The sequence below is a fragment of the Podarcis muralis genome, chromosome 1, assembly GCF_964188315.1.
Source record: "Podarcis muralis chromosome 1, rPodMur119.hap1.1, whole genome shotgun sequence".
Lineage (NCBI taxonomy): Eukaryota > Metazoa > Chordata > Lepidosauria > Squamata > Lacertidae > Podarcis > Podarcis muralis.
The window spans coordinates 127,278,878-127,303,090 of NC_135655.1; the positions used below are offsets into that span (position 1 = coordinate 127,278,878).

A 24,213-nucleotide genomic window follows, 5' to 3' on the forward strand; every position below is an offset into this window, starting at 1 on the left:
GGACATTCCTAGCCCACTTTCCTCCCAGGAGCTCAAGGTGGCCTTCATGGTTCTCCCTGCCACCAATTGTTATCTTCACAGCAGCCCTGCACAGTAGGCTAGGCTGGCCCAAGGTCCACCAGGGAGCTTCATGGCTGAGTGGGGGTTCAAACCCTGCTCTCCCAGGTCCTCCTAGTCCAGCCCTCCAACCATTACACCTCTGCCTGGCTCCATTTTGCATCTCTCCAACTGCCCTACAACATTGACCTTCTCCCCCTTTCCTGGGGGTCTCTCTGGCTCCATGGAAGACTCCACCCCCTTCCTCATGTTCTGCTCCTCTTCTGGGACACCTTGATGCTTGAAGGACCCTCCTAGGGGTCTCCACCCTCTCCAGGAAGGGCAAGGCTATCCTAAGACAACGAAGCAGAGCAGCCCTTTAACAGCTGGCGATGCTTGTCTTTCCTTTGGGCTGGAGCTCTTGAACCCATAGCACTTGAGGCCTCCTTTCTCTCTCTGGCAGCCCTTTGTGCTCTGGGCTGCCTCTTTCCAGCTCTGGTGATGCCCTTTCAGGTCAATGAACTGCAGAGAGATGGAAGGAATTGGGCCAGATGTCCCTCCTCACACACGAACACCGCCAAAGAATTGGGGCTGCCAGCTTCTGAGTCGCTCTCTCTGCTTGTCTCTTCTAGGTTCAGGTGCTTAAGACGCCTGATTGGCCGCAGCAACAGGGTGGCCCCCCTGCAAGGCCCAGAGCAGCCCGTGGTGTCAGGGGGAGCAAGTGACCCTCCTTTTTGGGACAGAGGAGGGCAGGAATGGGCTGGGGGGCAGGTAGTCAAAAGAAGCACAGAGCCAGACGGCTGGATCCGACCCAAGGTCCATCTGGGCCAGCATCTGGAAACCCAACACACACACACCCCAGCGACCACCCCATTTGGTGGGGTCCGATGGAGGAAGCAGGGGGCTGGGCTGTGGGGCCAGGATTGGCCCCTAAGGCCTGGGGTGTCCCTCCCCTGTAGTAGGACTTGGAATCCAGGAGAAAACTCTTGGAATAGCCTTGCCAAGGGCTCAGGGATGAACTCCCCTGTCCCCATGTCCTTCTCTTTGCAAATGTACTGGGGTTCCACATCTCTTCCCTGGGGGTGAGTATTGGATAAAATGAGAGCAGGGAGTGGATCCCTCAGACCTGCCCCCCACTGCTCAGGCTTTTTGCCCCCCACTCTGCACTATCAGATGCGGAGGAGCCCTCTCCCCACGAGGAACTGACAGCCTGACTTTTGCATTTCAGCTGCTGGAGGAAGATCAGCTCCTCCAGCTGAGGTGAGTGGGGTCTTTGGGGTGGGCGGGGTTGGTGGGGCAGAACTCCAGGGGGCGCTCTGGGTGGGCAAAAGCAGGCAGGAGGGAGAAGGGGGCAAGAGAGACTTGGAGGAGGCAGCATCTAACCCCTTCCCTTTCTCTCTCCAGCTTCACGAGACCCCATTTCAGCTGCGAAATGGTCAGTGCTATCCTGCATAGGACAATGGAGGCTGTTCTTGGGGGCGCAGAAAATGAGGACAACAAAGAAGTACGTCCTCTGCTTTGACTTCCCTTTGCAAAGCTCCTTCTTCTTCTCGCACCCTTGCAAGATTTAACCCAGCACTCAACCTCTCTTTTCCCGCAGGAACTGAAGAGGCATTTCCAGAGCCTGTTCGGGGGGTCTCCTTCTGGAGGCCCCCAGTGCCTGCACCCTCCTCCAGCTGCTCACTCTAAGTGTCTTGATGGCATCAGGGAAATTGGGACAATTGGGAAACACTGGCCTGCGAGCGCTCCTGTTGGAGAACAGCCTTTACCAAAGGTGTCATGGACTTTGAAGGAGCACAAACTCAAGGCGAAAAGGAGAAACGAGCTAAGAGGAAGGCATGTTTGGCAAATCCTCACCATGATCAACTCCAGCCCGGAAACCTACCGTATTTTTCGCTCTATAGGACGCACTTTTTCCCCTCCAAAAATTAAGGGGAAATGTTTGTGCGTCCTATGGAGCGAATGCAGGCTCCTTGGCTTCAGCGAAGGCAACGCGAAGCCTCCAAAGCACAGAGGAACCACTCCCTCCGCGCTCTGGAGGCTACGTGTTGCTTTCGCTGAAGCCTGGAGAGGGAGAGGGGTCGGTGTGCACCGACCCCTCTCGCTCTCCAGGCTTCAGGGATAGCCTGGACCTCGTGCTGCGCTCCAAAGGCTTCGGGTTCCTTTCGCTGAAGTCGGGGGAGCAAGACTTCGGAATTAGCTGTGCAAAGCCTCCGAGGGCAGCGGGAGGCTTCAAAGGTTGTCCCCGAAGCCAGAACAGCGAGACGGTGAGTGCTCTCGCTGTTCTAGCTTGGGGATGGCTGCGCAAAGCCTCCGCAGGGCAGCGGGGTGAAGGCACCCCGCTGCCCTGTGCCGGCTTCACAGAAGCCAGAACAGCAAGACTGCTCCGTCTCGTTATTCTAGCTTCCGGGTTAGCTGCGCAAAGCCTCCCCAGGGCAGCAGGGTGCCTTCATCCTGCTGCCCTCCGGAGGGTTCGCGCAAAGCTAGACCAGCTATCCCAGCGGCTATCCCAGAAGCCAGAACACCAAGAGGCTATCCCAGAAGCCAGATCCCTCTTGCTGTTCTGGCTTCTGGGATTCAGATTTTTTTTTTCTTGTTTCCTCCCCCCCAAACTAGGTGCGTCCTATCGTCTGGTGTGTCCTATAGAGCAAAAAATACGGTATGTCCCCACCGTGGAAGGACGTGTGGATCCAGAACTGGTCTCCACAGTCACTTACGAACACACCGCTCAGACCGTGTTCATGGAAGGCAATCTTACTCGGCCACAAGCGATCGCCAAAGAAGAAACAACAACAACATACTGCCCAGGCTTGAACCCTACAGAGGTCACTTCAGGGCTACTAACACAGCAAAAACGACACGGGAAGCAGCAGTTACAATTTACCGGTCCCTGCAGCCACAGCAGGTGCTGTGATTCTCCAGCAGTTCTCCACCCCCAGAGGCACACTCCATTGTCTCCAAAGAAGGTAAGATACCAACAAGAGGGAAAATAATGGGCCATTCCAATCACCAGAGCGCAGTCCTAAATGGCTCACCACACCTGGGTTGTTTTTTTTAAATATATAGCATGTAGAATTTTAAACCCACCAGGCGTTTTTAAACCACGGAGCTTCACGCCATAAACATGTCCCTCTTGAGGTTAAAAAATATGCAGCGTAACAAACTGCTGCTTAAAGAAATGCAGATAAGAACCTAGGGGCCCTGCTGGACCCAACACTCCTTTATCACATTTATCTTTTCTGTGAACCGCCCTGAGACCTCTGGGTATAGGGTGGTAATATAAATTCAATCAATCAATCAATCAATCAATCAATCGCCAAATGTCCATGGCAAGTCCACAAGCAGAACCCAAACATAACAAGCACGACAGAAGCACTTTCCATACCTGCAATTCAAGCATACTGCCTCCAGCCATGGAGGCAATCTAATGAGCCCTTGTATCTGAGGAACTAGTTGTACAGTCTTTTAGGTCCTAAAAAGAAATCCTGAATTTTTAAAATAGTATGTCAGACGGCATTACAACCACGTTAAGGAACACCGCAATTTTATTTCATTGAAATCTTGAGCATTCTCCATCTGGCAACAGCTTCGACCGATTTTTCATGGGAGACACCTGAAGTTCCCACTGAAACTAATGGAAGGCGGAAAGCTCAGCATCGTGGTTAACTAAAAAACTTAAATATACTTGCACAAAATAAAAAGGTTTTAATGAAAACATATTATGTTGATAAGGCTTAAACTGTTAAAATTGACCAACTCGAGTTCGTATGGCTTGTGTAGTGGGGGAAAGGTTTTAAATAAAAATAAAAATGCCTTAACCTGCCACCTCGCCTCAAAACAAAGAACAGGAAACTAATGTTGCCCCAAGGTATAATATGCAAGATTTATAATACCATAAATCACACATTTTATACAGCTGTGTATGATAGGTTGCAAGAACATTGAGCAGAAGAGTTCATTCTCATGATCTTTTCATTTGTTTTCATGCTCCATCATCAGAGGTGGCTGCTCGGTATCTGTAGCAATAGAGCTTGTTGTCTGCACCACCACTCAACAGCATCTATAGAGCAGGGAAGAAAAATCTAGTTATAATGAGACAGTATTCAGAAACATTCATTTCGTTTCAGAGCACAATTCAAAGTGTTGGTGTTGACCTTTAAGGCCCTAAACGGCCTCGGTCCAATATATCTGAAGGAGCGTCTCCACCTCCATCGTTCTGCCCGGACACTGAGGTCTAGCACCGAGGGCCTTCTGGCGGTTCCCTCGCTGCGAGAAGCCAAGTCACAGGGAACCAGGCAGAGGGTCTTCTCGGTAGTGGCACCCGCCCTGTGGAACGCCCTCCCACCAGATGTCAAGGAGAAAAATAACTACCAAACTTTTAGAAGACATCTGAAGGCAGCCCTGTTTAGGGAAGCTTTCAATGTTTAATAGGTTATTGCATTTTAGTGTTTTATTGGAAGCCGCCCAGAGTGGCTGGGGAAGCCCAGCCAGATGGGCAGGGTATAAATAATAAATTATTGTTGTTGTAGTTTCCCCCCATCTAGACCAAGTAAAAACGTATATACAGTGGTCCCTTGATTCCCGAATGGCTTAGTTGTCGAACAAACTGGCTCCCAAACACCGCAAACCCGGAAGTAAGTGTTCCGGTTTGCGAATGTTTCTTGGAAGCCAAACGTCCGACGCGCCTTCCGATTAAGTGCAGGAAGCTCCTGCAGCCAATCGGAAGCTGCACCTTGGTTTTCGAACGGTTTCGGGAGTCGAACGGATTAGGTTTGAGCACCAAAGTACCACTGTACCAGGAAAAACAATTTTTCATCAAAACTTGCATAAGAAATACAAGGCATGGTATCACATATTTCCAGATGCTTAATGCAAAGGAAGGAGTATATAGGGAAAAGCTAATTCATATTCTGGCTTATTAAGGAGACATATGATTAATACAGCCAATTGTGCCTTGGAACTTTTGCCTGCCTTAATGTTAGGAACAGAAACTCCACAATGTCTTAAATCCACAATATAAAGAGAAGCAACACAAAATGCTATAAACAAAAAACAACTGGACATGTTGCATGATATCTAACATCAGCGTCCCGATCCGTTCTGCAGGCTTGGGGAAAAACCCAGAACAGGTTTCAGGGCACACAGGGAGAGGAAGTCCCATTGCACAGGCAGGTCTTTGCAGTAACAAGACTTTGTTGGGCATAACCCAAAGTTTCTGCAAAATCGCATACATTCTTTCAAGTAGTTTTAAGATAAATCACTTTCACAAGTTGAACCTTTGCTGTTCTGCACTGCATAAGTAATGAATATTTATAAATCAGTACACATATCCAACTACATAAACAACATTTGCTGCAAAAATACTTCGGTTTCCACCCCATTCCTGTTCCTGACGAAGTTCTTACCCCTGCTTCTGTCCATTCCACACACAAAACCTTGTCTTCATGAGCAGCCAAGTCATAGAGAGGTGCCTTGCAACTATAGGAAACAGAAAATAAGACAGCCATACTAGTTTTATTACATGGAAATAAAAGCATTCTGATGGCTAATTGCCGAAATCAGCCAGTAAATTCCTTCTACATAAACTTCCCCTCCTACTCTCATTCTTCTGTCAACCTTTCGGTATGATCCAATTGCAGAAGACTCTTATTGTCATTCAATCAAGAACTTCTGCTGGCACAAGGTTGGGGGTGGAGGGAGGTGGTGACGATTTTTGCAGATTTCCCATTCCTCCTGCAGCCCCCTAGAAATCGGGACTAAAGAATTTGGGGGATGACATGGGAGGTGGTGATGAACACTGCAGGATGAATCAACAAAAATATCCTTCTCACTTCCATCAGTGGGAGAAAAATTCCACTCCTGGGAAGCTTCTGTCAACAGGAGCAAAGTCTGGGTCCAAACTACAATTTCACCTTTGGAATTATGCACACTGCCTACATACGGTCTTTAACCATAAGCCAGTGCTGATTTTGACCTATAGAGCGCTATATTGCTCAGGACTCCAATACCTCAAGGACCATCTCTTCCCATATGAACTAGCTGAGACACTATGGTCTTCATTGAAGGCCCTTCTCTGTGTGCCCCACTCAAGGAAGATGAGGATGACCACATATGAACAGACCTTTTCATTGGTGGCCTCCCATCCAATGAATGTTTTCGGAGGGAGATGTCCCTGGCATCATCCCTGTCAGTCTCTAGGTGCCGGGCTAAGACCTTTTTGTTTACCCAGGCCTCTGGCTACTTGATCTTGTTCCTCACAGTGATCCTCATCTTTCAATGGGGTGCGTAAGACTTGTCCTTATTAATAATGTGTTTCTGGATGAGCATTTTAATGTATTTTGCATTGTTCACTGTTTTAAATCTTTTTATTGTTCTGAACTGCTTTTATGGATTGCATTCTACCTTGCCAAGTCACTTTGAGACTTCATGTTGTATAAAGCAATTGGTAAATGCAATAAATTAAAAACCCCACGGTCCTGCTGTGCCATAATCCTTAGAAAAACAGAATTGCATCAAACACAATGCTTAGGGAGACATTTGCAGGTGCAGAACTAATAGCAATGAGAATATTGCTAAAATCAGACTTAAGATCTAGTCAGAACCCTTCAAATCAATATCAATTGCCCTAAATATTCAAATATTCAATTGCCCTAAAATATTCAAATATTCAAAATATTCAATATCAATTGCCCTAAATATTCTATAGTGACATTTCTTCAGTTTGTGTGTCACCCAGTAACACAAATCCATATGGCAAAAGTCCAACAAAAATTTGCCAGGGTTTAAAGTTTACCTTCTTGTGTCCCAGAGTTTGACAACGTTGTCTAAAGAACCAGAGATGAGCTGTTGCTCATGTGTCGGTGACCACTTCACTGATGTCACCCAGCCAGTATGTGAGGTAAGAGAAAGCAGTACCAAAGAACCATCTGAAAAGAGGCAGACAAGTCTCACTAGCCACAACTGATGAGTCACACAAAACACTCAAAATTTTTACAAGCATACAGCAGGGTGAAAGTGAGTACGCAATGGATACAAAAATAGTAATAGCCAGCATTTTTAGTAAATGTGCTGAAATCAAACAAAGTAGGAGACAACCACTCCCTAGGCCACTACTGAGATAAAATGTTTCTTTACAAAGACCAAAACAAATGTTTGTTAAAAGTAGCACATTAGTGATATAATCAGTAAAAACAGGACATCTGCAAGCCAGATGAAGGAATTAGGAAGTTGCCATATACCAGGTCAGATTTTTTTATCCGTCTAGCCCAAATTTGTGTACCCAGACTGGCAGCTGCTCTCCAATGTCTCAGGCAAGAGAATAATACTGGGGAATAAAATTTTTGTTGCATTGACACCTGCAGTTGTCCTAACCTAAGTTTGACGTGCTGATTTCATATCTGAAGTTGGTTTTGTTCTGTAAGCTCTAGGTTTTTTTGCAATTCATGTTTTTCACTTTTCACCATAATCTATGTTTTTCACAATGCAAGAATTCAATATTTTATTAAACACATAGTGTAGGCAAAGTAGTACAATATGAGTAAAAATGTAAGTGACTTATATAGCATTAAACATGACATGCATAGCATTAGAAATGACATGTATATCTATGTACAGTTGGAGGTATGCAAAAAAAATGTATTCCATTGGGATACACAGTATACTGGGGAACAATCCCCCCCCCATTTTCTTCTGCATGAGATTTTTCAACTGTTCTTATATGTTCTTTCAATGCTGATTTCAAATCTGAAATCAATTTTCATGTACATGCTATAGTTATCTTTCAATTTCCGACTTTTGCCGATATGTCTTATTTACAATGGGGATAAGTGGACACTGACACGTTGATCTACCCTAACCACATGGTAATTATTGTTCTGCAAACTTAATTTTTCTTTATTTTTACAGCTTTGTAACCTAAATATTTGTATTTTTCAGATCGGACCATGGTTTCTTCAAGTAGACAAAAATGTGTAAACAAGTCTGATGCCTTTCATATAACTTACGACCTGTTTCTTCCTAACTAGAGGTGCCAGGGACCGGACCAGAGACACTGTGCATGGTGAAACTTGTCCTCTACCACTGTTATGATCCCTGCATATAGAGAGCTTTACAAATGCTGCCATAACCACTACATAGAAGTGGAAGTTTATAGCAGCTCTTCCTGACTCTGGGTTACCAAAGTATGCCACCAGTCAATCAGGGTTGGGAAGCCTCACCAGAAAGTTTATTCGAAAGCAGGTATGTATAGCTCAATAAATGCTTGAAATAATAATAATTTTAAAAATGTAACTCGTGTGTGTGTGTACATGTGCACACACTATTTGCAAAAATTCTCTCAGGAATACAGTGGTACCTTGGGTTAAGTACTTAATTCGTTCCGGAGGTCCGTACTTAACCTAAAACTGTACTTAACCTGAAGCACCACTTTAGCTTATGGGGCCTCCTGCTGCTGCTGCGCCGCCAGAGCACGATTTCTGTTCTCATCCTGAAGCAAAGTTCTTAACCTGAGGTACTATTTCTGGGTTAGTGGAGTCTGTAACCTGAAGCGTATGTAACCCAAAGTACCACTGTACATCAATTATGTCAATTACAAGTTATTATCAGCGTTAGCAGAAAAATACATTGATATTAGCTCCTGTATTTGTATTTGCAACCCGAGGTACCACTGTATACATTCTGTTCTACCCACCTTTGGTACGAGGGTCCCATAACCTAATGTGTCTGTCAGTGCTTCCAGAGGCTAAACGCCGACACAATGGCGAGTAGGATATAGAGTTGAACACTTTGTTTCCAGTCTATGTAAAAATAAGAGTAGAAAGAAGCAGGGTGGATTTAAAACACTAGTCAGTAAGACTTGATTTAAATCATTTCTTTTTACAGAAAGACTCATTCTTGCTGGCATAATCTTAATATTTACAACCAGATGAAAGTTTCATTTTTGGAACAATAAATTTTCAGAGTAGTTTTTACAGCTATATCAATAATTGCTGATTTGCTTATACTATTAGAAATACATAGACAAATAGTTATGAAATTATTGTGAGGTTTAATGAATTACCTTCCCGCCAGTAAGCGGTCCCTATTTATCTACTTGCACCCAGGGGTGCTTTCGAACTGCTAGGTTGGCAGGCGCTGGGACCGAGCAGCGGGAGCGCACCCCACCGCGGGGATTCGAACCGCCGACCTTTCAATCGGCAAGCCCTAGGCGCTGAGGCTTTTACCCACAGCGCCACCCGTATCGCTTACTGGCGGGAAGGTAAACGGCGTTTCCGTGTGCGGCGCTGGTGCTGGCTCGCCAGATGCAGCTTTGTCATGCTGGCCATGTGACCCGGAAGTGTCTGCGGACAGCGCTGGCCCCCGGCCTCTTGAGTGAGATGGGCGCACAACTCCAGAGTCTGTCAAGACTGGCCCGTACGGGCAGGGGTTCCTTTACCTTTTACCTTAATGAATTAACTGTTTATATTTGGACAACTTTTCTGCTATACTTTATTGGAAGGAGAAAAACAATCATTTCCTTAATAACAATTTAAACAATTTATTTAACAATAACATTATAGCATATATATCCATGTTTGTTAACTGATGTGGTTAAACTTTTTTTTTTTTTTAAACTTAAACAGAGTTTTAGCACACATGAAAAACTTAAAACAAATCCTTATTTCCTGAGGAATAGCCTTTGGACTATAATGTAACTTAAATAGAAAGCTATCTTTAGAAATATTTTTCCTCCAAAAGAATTTTATTTTAAAAATCCGATTTAAATTTTAAAAATCTGATTTAAATTTTAAAAATCAGATATATTTTTTTTAAAAAATAATCATTGATCTTTATCCACCCTGAGTAGAAGTAATTAATGAATTGCTCTTTAGACTTTGTACAAAACTCTTTGTTGAAGGCAGTTAAGCAATCTGAGAAATGGCGAACTTGGTTTGCAAGAGAACTCACCAAAGTGGATTTGAGGCCCCCTGTTTCAACATCCCACACCTTAATTGTGTGGTCCCATGAAGCACTGCATATTTCATCTGTATCTGACCAAAGTACAGAAGAGACCGATTCTGTATGACCAGAGAGGGTTGTAACAGGAGTCTAGACAGGAAAAATAAATATTGGGAGGATATGATTATTGAAATATTTCATTTTGTGAAACGAGCTTGTTCACTAATGCTGTTAAGTCTATACATATACAGTGGTACCTCGAGTTAAGAACAGAGGGCCTTCTCGGTAGTGGCACCCACCCTGTGGAACGCCCTCCCACCAGATGTCAAAGAGATAAACAACTATCTGATGTTTAGAAGACATCTGAAGGCAGCCCTGTTTAGGGAAGTTTTTAATGGCTGATGTTTTAATGTGTTTTAAATCTTTTGTTGGAAGCCGCCCAGAGTAGCTGGGGAAACCCAGCCAGTTGGGCAGGGTATAAATAATGTATTATTATTATTATTATTATTATTATTATTATTATTATTATTATACCTCAGGTTAAGAACTTAATTTGTTCTGGAGGTCTGTTGTTAACCTGAAACTGTCCTTAACCTGAAGCACCACTTTAGCTAATGGGGCCTCCCGCTGCCGCTGCGCAATTTCTGTTCTCATACTGAAGCAAAGTTCTTAACATGAGGTAATATTTCTGGGTTAGCGGAGCATGTAACCTGAAACGTATGTAACCTGAAGCGTATATAACCTGAAGCATATGTAACCCGCATGGGATTTTGCTATTTCCCTCCATTTCAACCCACGGGAGTTGGCTCCAGGGCTTAGTAGACAGCTATCCAATGCGTCCTCTCTCCCTTGGCGATGGCAGCTGCCATCTTAGTCTCCCCCGCCCCCCCAAGCAATGCCTCTGTTGTTGCACTCTAGGCAAAAACAAGGCACACAACTTTGGCAATCAGCACATTTTTGTGTTCTTAGCTGTGGGACACAGTTACCTCTGCACAGCGAATGGCTTGCTGGAGGAGGCGACACTCTGTACATAAAAAAAAATAACAGTACAGTGGTACCTCAGGTTAAGTACTTAATTCGTTCCGGAGGTCCGTTCTTAACTTGAAACTGTTCTTAACCTGAGGTACCACTTTAGCTAACGGGGCCTCCTGCTGTCGCTGTGCCGCCAGAGCACAATTTCTGTTCTCATCCTGAAACAAAGTTCTTAACCCGAGGTACTATTTCTGGGTTAGCGGAGTCTGTAACCTGAAGCGTATGTAACCTGAAGCGTTTGTAACCCGAGGTACCACTGTACAAGTTGGAAATGCCACAATTGGTAGACCCCTCCACAGATTCTCTGTGGTTGGCAATGCTGAGCCTCAAGAGTAATTTAGCACTAGGAAAGCACCATCTCCCAGCTGACAAAAATGTCCAAGCTGATCTTGAGATGGAGAAGGAACTCAATGAGGCATCCAATAGGAGTAATTGTTGTAGTAATGGGTGATTTCAATTACCATCATATATACTGAATAAAAGGGACATGGGTGGAGCTGTGGGTCAAACCACAGAGCCCAGGGCTTGCCGATCAGAAGCTCGGCGGTTCGAATCCCCGCGATGGGGTTAGCTCCCGTTGCTCGGTCCAAGCTCCTGCCAACCTAGCAGTTCGAAAGCACGTCAAAGTGCAAGTAGATAAATAGGTACCGCTCCGGTGGGAAGGTAAACGGCGTTTCCTAGCACTGCTCTGGTTCGCCAGAAGCGGCTTAGCCATGCTGCTCACATGACCCGGAAGCTGTACCCCGGCTCCCTCGGCCAGTAAAGCAAGATGAGCGCCGCAACCCCAGAGTTGGTCACAATTGGACCTAATGGTCAGGAGTCCCTTTACCTTTATACTGGATAAATGTGTGTTCCAGTCACAAAAGCGGCAACATTTCTAGATAGCCTCAATGACTGTGCCCTAGGACAGCCGGCCACAGAACCAACCAGAGGATCAGTGACTCTGGACTTTTATTACGTGGTTGCCAGGACCTGGTATGTTGCGAGGACCTTCATTTACACTGAAGTCCAGCGCCGAGGGCCTTCTGGTGGTTCCCTCACTGCGAGAAGTGAGGTTACAGGGAACCAGGCAGAGGGCCTTCTCGGTGGCAGTGCCCACCCTGTGGAACGCCCTACCATCTGATGTCAAGGAAATAAACAACTATCTGACTTTTAGAAGACCTCTGAAGGCAGCCCTGTTTAGGGAAGTTTTCAATGTTTGATCGTGTTTTAATACAGTCGTACCTTGGAAGTCAAACAGCCTAGTTCTTGAACGTTTTGACTCACGAATGATGGACATCTGGAAGTGACTGTTCCGGTTTTTTAACAAGCCGAATGTCCGAGGAGCTTCCTGCAGCCGATCAGAAGCCGTGCTTTGGTTTTTGAACGGACTTCCAGAAAGGATTCCGTTCGACTTCCAAGGTACGGCTATATTCTGTTGGGAGCAGCCGAGAGTGGCTGGGGAAACCCAGCAAGATGGGTGGGGTATCAATAATAAAGTATTATGTTGTTGTCGTTGATGATGATGATCTCTCTCAAAACAGTGATCACGGTGCTATCAAATCCCACATATATATAAAAGGACAATTGCCAGACACATCTAACTTGGATCGTTCAAAAGGGGTTTAGACAAATTCATGGATGGCAATCAATGATTACCCGTCATGGCTGTGTACCAGCTTCAGTACTGAAGACTATATGCCTCAAAATACTGGGGAACACAAGCAGGAAGGAAGCTGTAGCACTCAAGTCCTGCTTGCAGTTTCCTGTGTGCATCTGATTGGCCAGGATGCTGGACTACATGGGCCTTTGATCTGACTCAGCAGGGCTTTTCTTAAGTCCAAGTGGAACTTACAGAGCACTGCATTTTGGGGAAACTAAGGCAAATGTCACAACTGCAGCCAGCAGGTCCCTGGAGCTATAGCTGGCTGGTAATGTTAGGCCCGAACCCCACATCCCCTCAAAGGAATTTCTACACAATCCAGGTTTGTCTTACTCTTGTTAGTCCCAACTGCTCAGTTTTCTGCTTTTTCCTTGGTCTGTTTGCCGCCTCCTCCGTTTCCATTTCATCCTCTTCATCCGTAGGCACTGAAATAAAAAAATACGGTCATTTTAACCATACGACCACTCGCTGGTCAATCTCCTATTGCTATAAATTGGATTTTTGTAAAAAAAGAATACCGTATTTTTTGCTCTATAAGACTCACTTTTTCCCTCCTAAAAAGTAGGGGGAAATGTGTGTGCGTCTTATGGAGCGAATGCAGGCTGCGCAGCTATCCCAGAAGCCAGAACATCAAGAGGGATTGCTGCTTTCACTGCGCAGCGATCCCTCTTGCTGTTCTGGCTTCTGAGATTCAGAATATTTTTTTTCTTGTTTTCCTCCTCCAAAAACTAGGTGAGTCTTGTGGTCTGGTGCGTCTTATAGAGCGAAAAATACGGTAAATCTAATTATCAACAAATCTGTGATATGAAGAATCACTGTTAGTTCTAATTTAAATGCTGGCCTGCAATTTGAACATTTCCCCCAAGAACACTGATCAATTGCCATATTAACTCAATTCCATGGAAGCAAGCATTTTAGTCATTGGGAGAAATCCAAGTATGAGCTAGATGTCGTCCAATGGAATTAACTTCCAAATAAAAGCTTTTGGAATTGTGGAGCCAGCTTGCTGTAGTCATACTAGGTGCTTAAGGTCAGGTGTGGGCAACCTTGGCTTTTTAGACATTGCTGAACTACACCGCTTTATCATCCCTGGCTACTGAACCTATTTGTTGGGAGCTGATGGGCACTGTAGTTCAGCGACATCTGGAGGGCCAAAGGTTTCCCACACCTGATTTAGTTTCCTGTGACATCTTAATTTTATTGTGGCAGAGGTTGTAGGGGCTTCTCTTAGGAACATGAAGTGTTTTGCCCGATTTTTTTTTATTTTTTTTTTGCATAACATCAGTTCTCAGATTGAAGATCACAGTCGCAGCAGTCCTCTCCCAGTCCTGCAGCTGCTGTTAAAATACGGTTTAGTACATCCAGATTTGTGGTTTGTTTCCCTCCAAATAATCCACGAGTTGTAACTAAGGTTTACGAGTGATACGAACCACAAGTCTGGACTCACTCCGATGCAGCACTTAACCCAGCGTTTCTCAAACCTGAGTCTCCAGCTATTGTTGGTCTACAGCTCCCATCACCCCTAGCTAGCAGGACCATAATTAATATAATAAAAATAATAATTTATTATTTATACCCTTCCCATCTGGCTGGCCTTCCCCAGCCACTCTGGGCGGCTCCCAACAGAATATTAAAAACATGCTAAAACGACATTAAAAACTTCCCTAAACAGGGCTGCCTTCAGATGTCTTCTGAAAGTGAGATAGTTGTTTATTTCCTTGACATTGGATGGGTGTTCCACAGGGCAGGTGCCACCACCGAAGAGGCCCTCTGCCTAGTTCCCTGTAACCTCACTTCTTGCAGGGAGGGAACCACCAGAAGGCCCTCGGAGCTGGACCTCAGTGTCTGGGCTGAATGATGGGAGTGGAGACGCTCCTTCAGGTATACTGGGCCGAGGCCGTTTAGGGCTTTAAAGGTCAGCACCAACACTTTGAATTGTGCTCAGAAACGTACTGGGAGGCAGGACCGGTGTTATATGGTATTGGCAGCCACTCCCAGTCACCAGTCTAGCTGCCGCATTTTGGATTAGTTGTAGTGGTCAACAATGATGGAGTTGTAATCCTACAACAACTGGGGACACAAGTTTGAGAAACACTGACTTAAACCAAACCATGGCTTAGCACTGGTTAACGTGGTGGCAGAAGGGCCAGCGAAGGAGCACTGCGGTTGTGATCGTCACTCTGAGCCTGCACATTTACTTGTTTGCAATAGCTACAAGTCTGGCAAACCAGGTAACCGTGGCCTGTCCTTCAATAGCCACTATTTCCTCATGTGTAGCAGAAGTGGGGCCATGCTCCTAGCCCTGATCCCAATGTTGCATCCTATTCTCTCTGCCTTCCTGTGTTGAACACAACATCTGACAAGGAAGCCCTTCATGTAAACAGCGGCTTATGCACATGGGCTCCAGGCGAATCAGACATCCTCATAATCTGGCGAGATTGAGATGGAAGCGGACCCTGTTCCTACATGCGAGTTAAGCACATCGCTAGGACTTTGAGGTATGTTTTTAGGGAGCTACGAGACAGACACTGGGTTAAAGGTGGCCTGAGCAGTTCACACATTAATTGAACCTAACCCCTATGGCGAAATGAAGTATTCTCCAAACTCACAGGACTGATATACATACACACCTGGGAATTTACAATTCTGCAACACAGCACCACATTTTGAACTTCTCGTGCAGTTAGCAAAAGTATTTGCATGCGGCTTCAAACTGCAAAAGGGATGCGGGTGGCGCTGTGGGTTAAAGCCTCAGCACCTAGGACTTGCCGATCGAAAGGTCGGCGGTTCGAATCCCCGCGGCGGGGTGCACTCCTGTCGCTCGGTCCCAGTGCCTGCCAACCTAGCAGTTCGAAAGCACCCCCGGGTGCAAGTAGATAAATAGGGACCGCTTACTAGCGGGAAGGTAAACGGCGTTCCGTGTGTTGCGCTGGCTCGCCAGATGCAGCTTTGTCACGCTGGCCACGTGACCCGGAAGTGTCTCCGGACAGTGCTGGCCCCCGGCCTCTTGAGTGAGATGGGCGCACAACCCCAGAGTCTGTCAAGACTGGCCCGTACGGGCAGGGGTACCTTTACCTTTTTTACCTCAAACTGCAATGTCTGGGGCAGCTTCAGTTTGCCAGAAAAGGTGGTTTAAGTTCATTAAAAGAAGGGTCTGCCCACATGTAAACCACTCAGAGGTTTCATTTACAAATAGGCAGTAAACAAATCCTGTTAAATAAATTAATGTATCGTAAGCATGCAGAATTGTAGACAAAGGCGCTGGGAGTTATTAGATGAAAGGTCAAAGGAAGCACTGATCTTACCTGCAGACCAGATCTTTAGCATCTTATCCCAGGATCCACTGCAAAACTAAACACACCACAAAACAGTTTTCAACAAAAATGGCACATTTTAGCTAGCTATCATTTGTGATGGGCAAGTTACCCAAAGCTTGATTTCAGAACAGGCTTAACTCAAGTGAGTCACTGTGGTAAGACGCCCACATAAGACGCCCCTATCTTTGTTAACACAAAATTAAGAAATCGGGCCAGAGCCCAAGCCCGAACCTGAGTCTGGGTTACCTGTGCCAGAGCCCAAGTTTGAACCACAACCTGGGCCACCAGCACCACAGCCTGAACCCGAGCCCAGGCCACCCATACCAGAGCCAGAGCCCAAACCCCTGTGCATTCAACATCCGTGTATAAGATGACCCTCAAATTTTGACTAAAATCTTTTAGCAAAAAACATCGTCTTATAGATGGAAAAATACGGTAAAATAGGCTTGATTTGACTCCAAACCAGATTCAAACAGGACCCAGGGGAAGTTCCCATACCCTTTTGAATAAGCTTTTACATTTTATTTAAAATATCTTGAGGCTGAAAGCACCTTCCTCAGCTAAACAATTCCTCACCATAAAAATTCCCCATGGTTTTACTGGAGAAGAAAAAAATAGAAAATCAGGGAGGGAGGGAGGGACAGAAAGAAAGAGAGATGGATGCCCCATGCCATAATTTCACATCTCTCTGTTTTTTGTGCAAGGCTTCCAGTTATCAGAAGATGGAGAGCAGATGCTATAGTGTTGTCTTTTATGTGAAACAACATCAACTGTCTCAACTGCTTGGGTGACAGGGAGGGAGGAAAGGGCAGTCAATACAACTTACTTTCGTCCTTGAGCCATCCACAGCGACAGATTCTACGCTTCCTGCATGTCCTCTGCAGCAGTGAAGGGCCTTCACTTTGTTCTTTTCTACATTCCATTCCCACAGCAGGATAGTCTGGTCCATCGATGCACTAAGCAGCAGGCATGACAAACTATCTGAGGGATACAGGCATAGCAGACAGGTTCACACAGCAGTCCTTCCCCAAACCAACCCTCTCCTAATTCTCCCAACCCGCTCAAATATGATGAAGAGTTTACAAATTGATTATAAACAGGCCGAGGATGGGATCAATTTGGAGCTGAGGCAATGCAGAAGGATATCACAGAGCTACTGGGAATGTAGAAGTAAACAGAATATGACGGTCACTCATACACATTCCCATTTTAATGGCCATGAATGCAGTCAGAGGCATCAGTATAACATCAGGCAGCCCTGCTTAGGGATGTTTTTAACGCTTGAAGTTTTATTCTGTTTTTAATGTTCTGTTGAAAGCTGCCCAGTCAGATGGGCAGGGTAGAAATAAAGAAATAATAATAATAATAATAATAATAATAATAATAATAATAATAATAATAATAATAATTACTACCACCCAGTGGGACTTTAATCCTGAGGCCTTTGTTTCAACACAAAACTGCCACATAATGTGGCAACAATTGCACAGGAGGAATTGCAAAGAAGAGTAGAATTTGAGAGGTGGCTAGGTTACTCTAATGCAGCGAAAGCAAAAAAAGTATTTCGATAAATTTGTTAAGACTTCAAGGTGTCACTTTATGTGTTGGATTTCAGTTTGGAAACAACTGAACAATTCGGGATGGCAAGCTTTCTGTGAAATTTATTTAAGCTGAAACCCCAAACAGAGTAAAATCTACTTACCTTTTTTGACCCAGGCCACATCTTTAACCACATCTACGTGTCCAGCAAGCGTCATTATGGGTTTGCCTTCTACTGACCAAATCCGAGATGTCTGGTCATAGGAGCCTGTCAATATCCTATGGAATTTAGAAGCAAAAAAACCTGCTTGGTGGTTGTCTTTGGTTCTTCACAGGATACATCTTCTACTTTATGGGCTTTAATCGAGCACTTGACACACTGTGCAATTTCAAATTTTTTTGGAGTATTATGCTGAAATAGGATGTTTGTTAATGAAGAATCCTTTCCCAGCAAGGCACTTGGGCTATAGATACTGCGCACATTTAAAGCTGCAAATCTATAAGACAATGCCACCATCCATTCTCTGCGGGGACATCACGCTAAATTGCTTACTATATTCACATATACTTACCTTCTGTGCAGTTGGAAAGTTCAAGTGGAGATTTTGAATGGGGAAAAAAATGTTTATTTAAAAGACAGAGGGGAAAGGAGGAAAAGAATGGATAAACTGACGCTGTGCCTTCAACATGGTGAGTGAAATAAAACAAGACGAAAGAAGAACGGATACAAAAACTTACGGAATACGCAGAAATGGCAAACTTACCGGAAAAATAAGAAATCAAGGTAACAAACTTTTTATAAAAGAATGGAAATGGTTTATTGAATTTTTACAAATAAACTAAACAGATAAGGACATTGGCAGGATCATTGTAATAACCTGCAGTTTTATAAGAGGATACCGTATTTTTCACCCTATAGGACGCACTTTTTCCCCTCCAAAAATGAAGGGGAAATGTGTGTGCGTCCTATGGGGCGAATGCAGGCTTTTGCTGAAGCCTGGAGAGCAAGAGGGGTCGGTGCGCACCGACCCCTCTCGCTCTCGAGGCTTCAGGAGAGCCCCAGCGCCAGCCCCACAAGGTCGGGGGACAGAGGGAGGTGGAACGCCGCCATCCCGCTGTCTCCCGAAGTGGTTTGGAGGCTGACGGCGGGGAGACCCCGCCGCCAGCCCCCAAGCTCCGGGGACAGTGGGGAGGCGCAGCGCGTCTCCCCGCTGTCCCCGGACCTGATCTCAAGGCGGGCAGCGGGGAGAAGAGCGCTTCTCCCCGCTGCCTGCCCCGCAAGCTCCGGGGACAGCTGGGAGGCGCAGCGCGTCTTCCCGCTGTCCCCGGACCCGATCTCAAGGCGGGCGGCGGGGAGAAGAGTGCTTCTCCCCGCTGCCGGCCCCACAAGCGCCTGGGGGGAAATAATTTTTTTTTCTTTATTTCCCCCCCCCCCAAAAAAAAACTTGATGCGTCCTATGGGCTGGTGCGTCCTATGGGGCGAAAAATATGGTATATTTAAAGCCGATGAATAAATGAGTAAGTTAATTTGGAATATGCAGAAAATATATATATAAGAAATTTAAGGAACTGCAGAAAGAGGGGGAAGGAAGCCGAGTTTTGGAATGTTAAAATGATTGTAAAATCACTGAAATGTATAGAAGTGAAAAATCAGAAATAAAAAAAAGAAATAATGCAAGGCGATATCCTACAGGCAGAAAGTCAGACAAAAGAGATTAGGAAAGAAGTAGCATGTCTCCCTTACCATTCTTCTGTAGCTTCAATAGAACTGATCCAATCATCATGGAGCATGCATTCTTCAGGCTGAGGAGCAGTGTATTTTTCAACATACTCTATTGCTACTACTTCTTCCTGCGCACACAAAACACGTCAAGGGAAAGGATCAGCCACGGAGGTTTCAGAGGAAAATTTCCTTTGCAGCAGAGAGGCTTAGCACCGAGGGCTCCTCTTTCAAATTGCTTTTAATTTTTATCTGTGTTGCTTTAAATGAGACCACCTTGGCTCTGAGCCCTGGAAGACCTGCACCCCTGCCTGGCTGGCCCTTTCGCATCTGGCCTGGGAGAGTGGAGTGCGGACTGACTCCAGCTACAAAAGTTGAGGCTGTTGAACAGATTCTTGGGCTGGAGTATTGTTTACAGGGTGCTGAGAGAGCTTGTTGCTGTTACTGATATTATTGTTGTATCTTTCGTTTTAGATCTTATGATTTATGTGGAAATTGTTTCCATTAGGTTGCGTACTTTTTGATGTGTTTTATTTGTTGTTTATGACTTCTGTTACGTTTGTAATTATGTTAAGTCTTTTCATGTTGTAAGCTGCCTTGAGCATAGTTTCAGCTATGGAAAGGCAGCATACAAATAAAATGATGACGATGATCAGCCTCGGCTCCTTTGTTGAAGACCACCTGCTGGAGATGAATGATACAAGCCAGCACCCACTCGCTGTTAGCTTTACTGAGCTACACTAGCAGTCCTGAAAGGCTGCTATGCTCCAGGTGCAAACTGCCCAACAGGAGCGCTAGGCAAGAATGTCGAAGGAAAGACCAGAGAGAAAACCGTTCTTCAGGACCTCACAGATACACTTAGCCTAAAGGGTAAAGGGACCCCTGACCATTAGGTCCTGTCGTGGCCGACTCTGGGGTTGCAGCGCTCATCTCGCTTTATTGGCCAAGGGAGCTGGCGTACAGCTTCCAGGTCATGTGGCCAGCAGAACTAAGCTGCTTCTGGTGAACCAGAGCAGCGCACGGAAACGCCGTTTACCTTCCCACCGGAGTGGTACCTATTTATCTACTTGGACTTTGACGTGCTTTCAAACTGCTAGGTTGGCAGGAGCAGGGACCAAGCAACGGGAGCTCACCCCGTCACGGGGATTTGAACCGCCGACCTTCTGATCGGCAAGTCCTAGGCTCTGTGGTTTAACCCACAGCGCCACCCGCCTCCTGCACTTAGTCTACTATATACTTATTTAAGATTATGATTTGTATGTTGCTTAGGAAAAGCCATACATAGATACTGAAAACAAAACAAGGTGGTCTCTTATAAGAAATCCTTATTTTCTTCCAGTTCCCTCTGCCCCCCTGAAACCAAGGGGGCAAATTACCTGCACCAGATCCTGGCTAATTCAAGTAAGGGACTCAATTCTGGGCCTCTCATGAGAATGGAAGGGCTTTTTGGTCCAATGCATTCAAGACCATCTCTGCTGATAGAATGCTTTGTTCCAGCGCCTTACACTGGCTACTGCAAGCAGCAAACCCATGACTTATGGGAACAACAGAGGCCTCTGTAGCAGATGTGGGCTCCCAACTGCACACACACTTTTAACCAATCCTAAACCCCCTCTAGCTAGCAGCTCTGAAGGATAGAATTGCTCGGTCATACATTTGCAGGCTAGACAGCCTGATACAATAATTGGGAGTTTTGCACAAATTTAACTGGATGATTCTATATTTCTTACTCTCATTATCCAGAGCCTATACTCTACACACACACACACACACACACACACACACACACACACACACGACTTACAGTTGAGATATTTTCCACTTCCATGTGCCTCACCAGGGACATGCGCAAGAACTGTCCGTTAATAAGGAAATCAAATTCCACATATTTGTGGCCTTCTAGAGACAAAGAAAACACAAAGTGTCAGGTTGCATAGCTTATACGATACTCAGAAGATGCAGTTTACACTGTACATTTGAGAAGTCTTGGTGCCTATGTCTAAAATGTAGCCTTCAGTTATTCCTGTACAATACACACTCATATTACCAAGTTATCACAGGCAACCAAACTTTATCCAGGGGAATACAAAAAATTCTCAAGTTTTTTGTTAGCAGATAAGATTCAGCTCCCCAAACCAGAAGTTATATCACTGATACACTTTACATATTGAGCAAGTTGGATGTTACAGCATCTTGGTTCCAACTGTAATATTCTTTGAACCCCCAGACAAAATACATTTCTCTGGGCAAGCGATCATGAAGAAACAAAAAATAATCATAGAGATTATCAGAGATTGTGCAGAGATTTTGTCTATTTGAACATGTACCCAAGGAAGGCAAGGGCCAACTTTCTGGACAAGAAACTTACTGTGTGAAATGGCCCTGTGACCACAGCATGAATACAACTGGGTACCACAGTGAGAGTCAGTATAATGAAGTAGGCAGTACTAATTTGATCTGTGGGACCCAGAATGGAGAGATCAAACCTCTCCATTCTTAAGGAAATCAGCCCTGAGTGCTCACTGGAAGGACAGATCCTGAAGCTGAAGCTCCAATACTTTGGCCACCTCATGAGAGGAGAAGACTCCCTGGAAAAGACCCTGGTGTCGAGAAAGATTGAGGGCACAAGGAAAAGGGGAAGACAGAGGATGAGATGGTTGGACAGTGTTCTCGAAGCTACCAGCATGAGTTTGACCAAACTGCGGGAGGCAGTGGAAGACAGGAGTGCCTGGCATGCTCTGGTCCATGGGGTCATTGTTATGTACTGAAGTTCTCACCCTGGGTTCAGATTGCTCCTTGTAAAGATCACTGGAGACCCTTGGCTAAGTCACTGTCTCCCAACCTAGCCCATACGACAAAAAAACTGCTCCAGGGATAACAGTGTTCTGACACTTTGAGATGAAGCGTGAACTACAAATGTGATAAATAAATAATTCATACATAATCTACAAATTGACTTGTGCCCCAAATTGTGTATCTCCACTCTAGTGTGCTTTGCTAAATAAGATATGCTTTGGGAGGAAGGGTTGAATATAAATGTAATAAATTAATGTGCGTTTATACGGAATTTGCTGAGGTGATATCTATAGCATCATGTGTTTAATAGCAAAAATTAATTCTGTAAAACTGTAAACTGTGATTAGTTGTATGTGTGGTAACCACATCTACAGACTCCTAAAATTAACTCTTGACTAATAGCAAGGGAGCAAACTTTTAAAGCCACTTCCCTCAAACATAAACGTACCATTTTTTGCTTCCAGCAATTTGTTGATAACATTACTGAGATCAGCAACTTCAGAAGCAGCTGGGACAGAGAAAGGAACATCATCTACTGCGTATCTGTGGAGAGAAAACAGTTGCACACAGTATTCAGAAAAGGGTAAAATCAATCTCAAACTTCCACCATCGTCTTCATGGGAAATATTTTACCTTTTAAGAGCAGACTCATGTACTATACTATACCATCGTATAGGTATGGTAAAGGACCCCTGGACGGTTAAGTCCAGTCAAAGGCGACTATGGGCCCTGCCACCCATATCAAATCCCAGTAACATCTACCCCCAACCTGAATGACAAACCAAACCCAAGAGAATTGTTTTGGAATCAAAACAAACAAACAAACCATCTGTGGCACTTTAAAGGCACTTGGCACAAGATTTCCTGAACTTTGCATATGCTTTGCATATAATTGCTAATTACAGGTAGCAAGCTAACTAGTCTATAACTAGTTGGATTGGAGGTAAGGCCCTTTTTGAATATAGGGATGACTACCGCTGTGGCCCAAACTTTGGGAAATAACCCAGGTGAATCAATAAATGAGAATATTACCACCACCAGGGAGGCCCATCAGTCAATGTTAGATTCTGGGGGGAAATAATCTACGCCTGGTGCTTTATTGCTTCTTAACTCTGAAATAAGGTTCTTGACTTCAGTTATAGATACTGGAAGACAATCTGGTAAGTTTCCAAAAGGTTCTGTTATTTGGTTGACCCCATCACCCTGCCCCTGATAAGAATGAATTATAATATTGCATACACGTACATATACATCTATATGAATGAATGGCTGAGGCCAAAAGACCATAAAGTGCAAGAGGCATGCCAAAATGGACTTTGCTTAAGAGCAGCGCTTCAACCACAGTTGCCATTGCTGAGATGACCCAGTTATGCCCTTCCAGACCCCGGCGATGTACTTACTTCGTGTCCTCAGTGAAGAAGCGAGCCTGAAGCTGCGCCATTTCAAAGGCTGGGATATTTCTGTCTCTCCCCAGAATCAGCAGCGCCTCGTCCCACGTGGCTTCAGAGTTGCTTCCGCCCTCTGCCGTGGGGCCGATGGAGTCGCCTCAGCGAGCGATTAGTTTAGTCTGCCCTTAAAGGTAAAGAAGCAGCTTTTATTTTTTCCTCCCTCTCTTCTCGCCCCCCCACTTCCTACATAAGCCACGAAGTCGATGGGTTGTTGTTTTTCAATTGGTTCCTCCGTGCCCCAAAAAAGGCGTACACTGTATTTTAAAAAATTATATTTCCCTCTCCACTCCACCCCCCATGGATCCTGGGAGCTGCAGTCCCGGAGCTACAATTCTCAGGAAATTAGTTCTCAGGGTGGGGGAAATGTGCTTTGTGCTGTAAACTTATGCTGGGTTTGCAGCCTGTTATTCCTATTTATACCCATCTGAGTTGAAGGAAGTTGGGTAATATAAAAATAAAACTCATATATATATATATCTATTATTTCTCTCTCTCTCTCTAGATATATATTTGAGTTATTTTTATACTACCCAAATACCTATGTGTATATGTATGAAATGTTTATTTAATGATCTCAGGGCAGTTCACAGCATAAAAACACAAAGTTCATAAATGGGAACAAAAAAGAAACAAACTCATAACACCTCCCCCTTCCAAGATGCGTGTCTGCGCGTCTACAAACGTGCCATGCATTTGGCAACGTTTCCATTTTAATAGCAGCCCGCAAACCAGCGTTCATTGCCATTC

The 24,213-nt window shown here is 44.9% G+C and overlaps 2 protein-coding genes across 2 annotated transcripts in view; one reads left to right on the forward strand and one right to left on the reverse strand.

Moving 5' to 3' along the window:
• Window positions 1–3,563: 3,563 nt before the first annotated feature.
• Window positions 3,564–23,551, reverse strand: WDR12 (WD repeat domain 12). Its single transcript, XM_077918169.1, has 13 exons — window positions 23,419–23,551; window positions 22,467–22,561; window positions 21,027–21,121; window positions 19,247–19,353; window positions 17,666–17,781; window positions 16,790–16,944; window positions 15,952–15,997; window positions 12,980–13,071; window positions 9,982–10,122; window positions 8,726–8,831; window positions 6,830–6,962; window positions 5,442–5,514; window positions 3,564–4,096 (listed from the first exon to the last, which is right to left on the reverse strand). The coding sequence occupies exons 1-13, from the start codon at window positions 23,457–23,459 to the stop codon at window positions 4,019–4,021; spliced, it is 1,278 nt and encodes a 425-aa protein (XP_077774295.1). The 5' UTR covers window positions 23,460–23,551; the 3' UTR covers window positions 3,564–4,018.
• The window catches only part of CARF (calcium responsive transcription factor), a 28,358-nt gene continuing 27,642 nt past the window's right edge, over window positions 23,498–24,213 (forward strand). The window contains exon 1 of the mRNA XM_077918147.1: window positions 23,498–23,597. The gene's annotated coding sequence lies outside the window, so the exon portion shown is untranslated. The remainder of the gene's footprint in view (window positions 23,598–24,213) is intronic.

What these genes read in the sequence shown, in the direction of transcription:
- WDR12 (XM_077918169.1), bottom strand. Translation starts at nt 23,459, where the DNA reads ATGGCGCAGCTTCAGGCTCGCTTCTTCACTGAGGACACGAA. An exon ending in TTCTTCACTGAGGACACGAA is followed by an intron (nt 22,562 to 23,418) that starts GTAAGTACATCG and finishes TTCTCTCCACAG; the next exon opens with ATACGCAGTAGATGATGTTC. An exon ending in ATTGCTGGAAGCAAAAAATG is followed by an intron (nt 21,122 to 22,466) that starts GTACGTTTATGT and finishes CTTTGTCTCTAG; the next exon opens with AAGGCCACAAATATGTGGAA.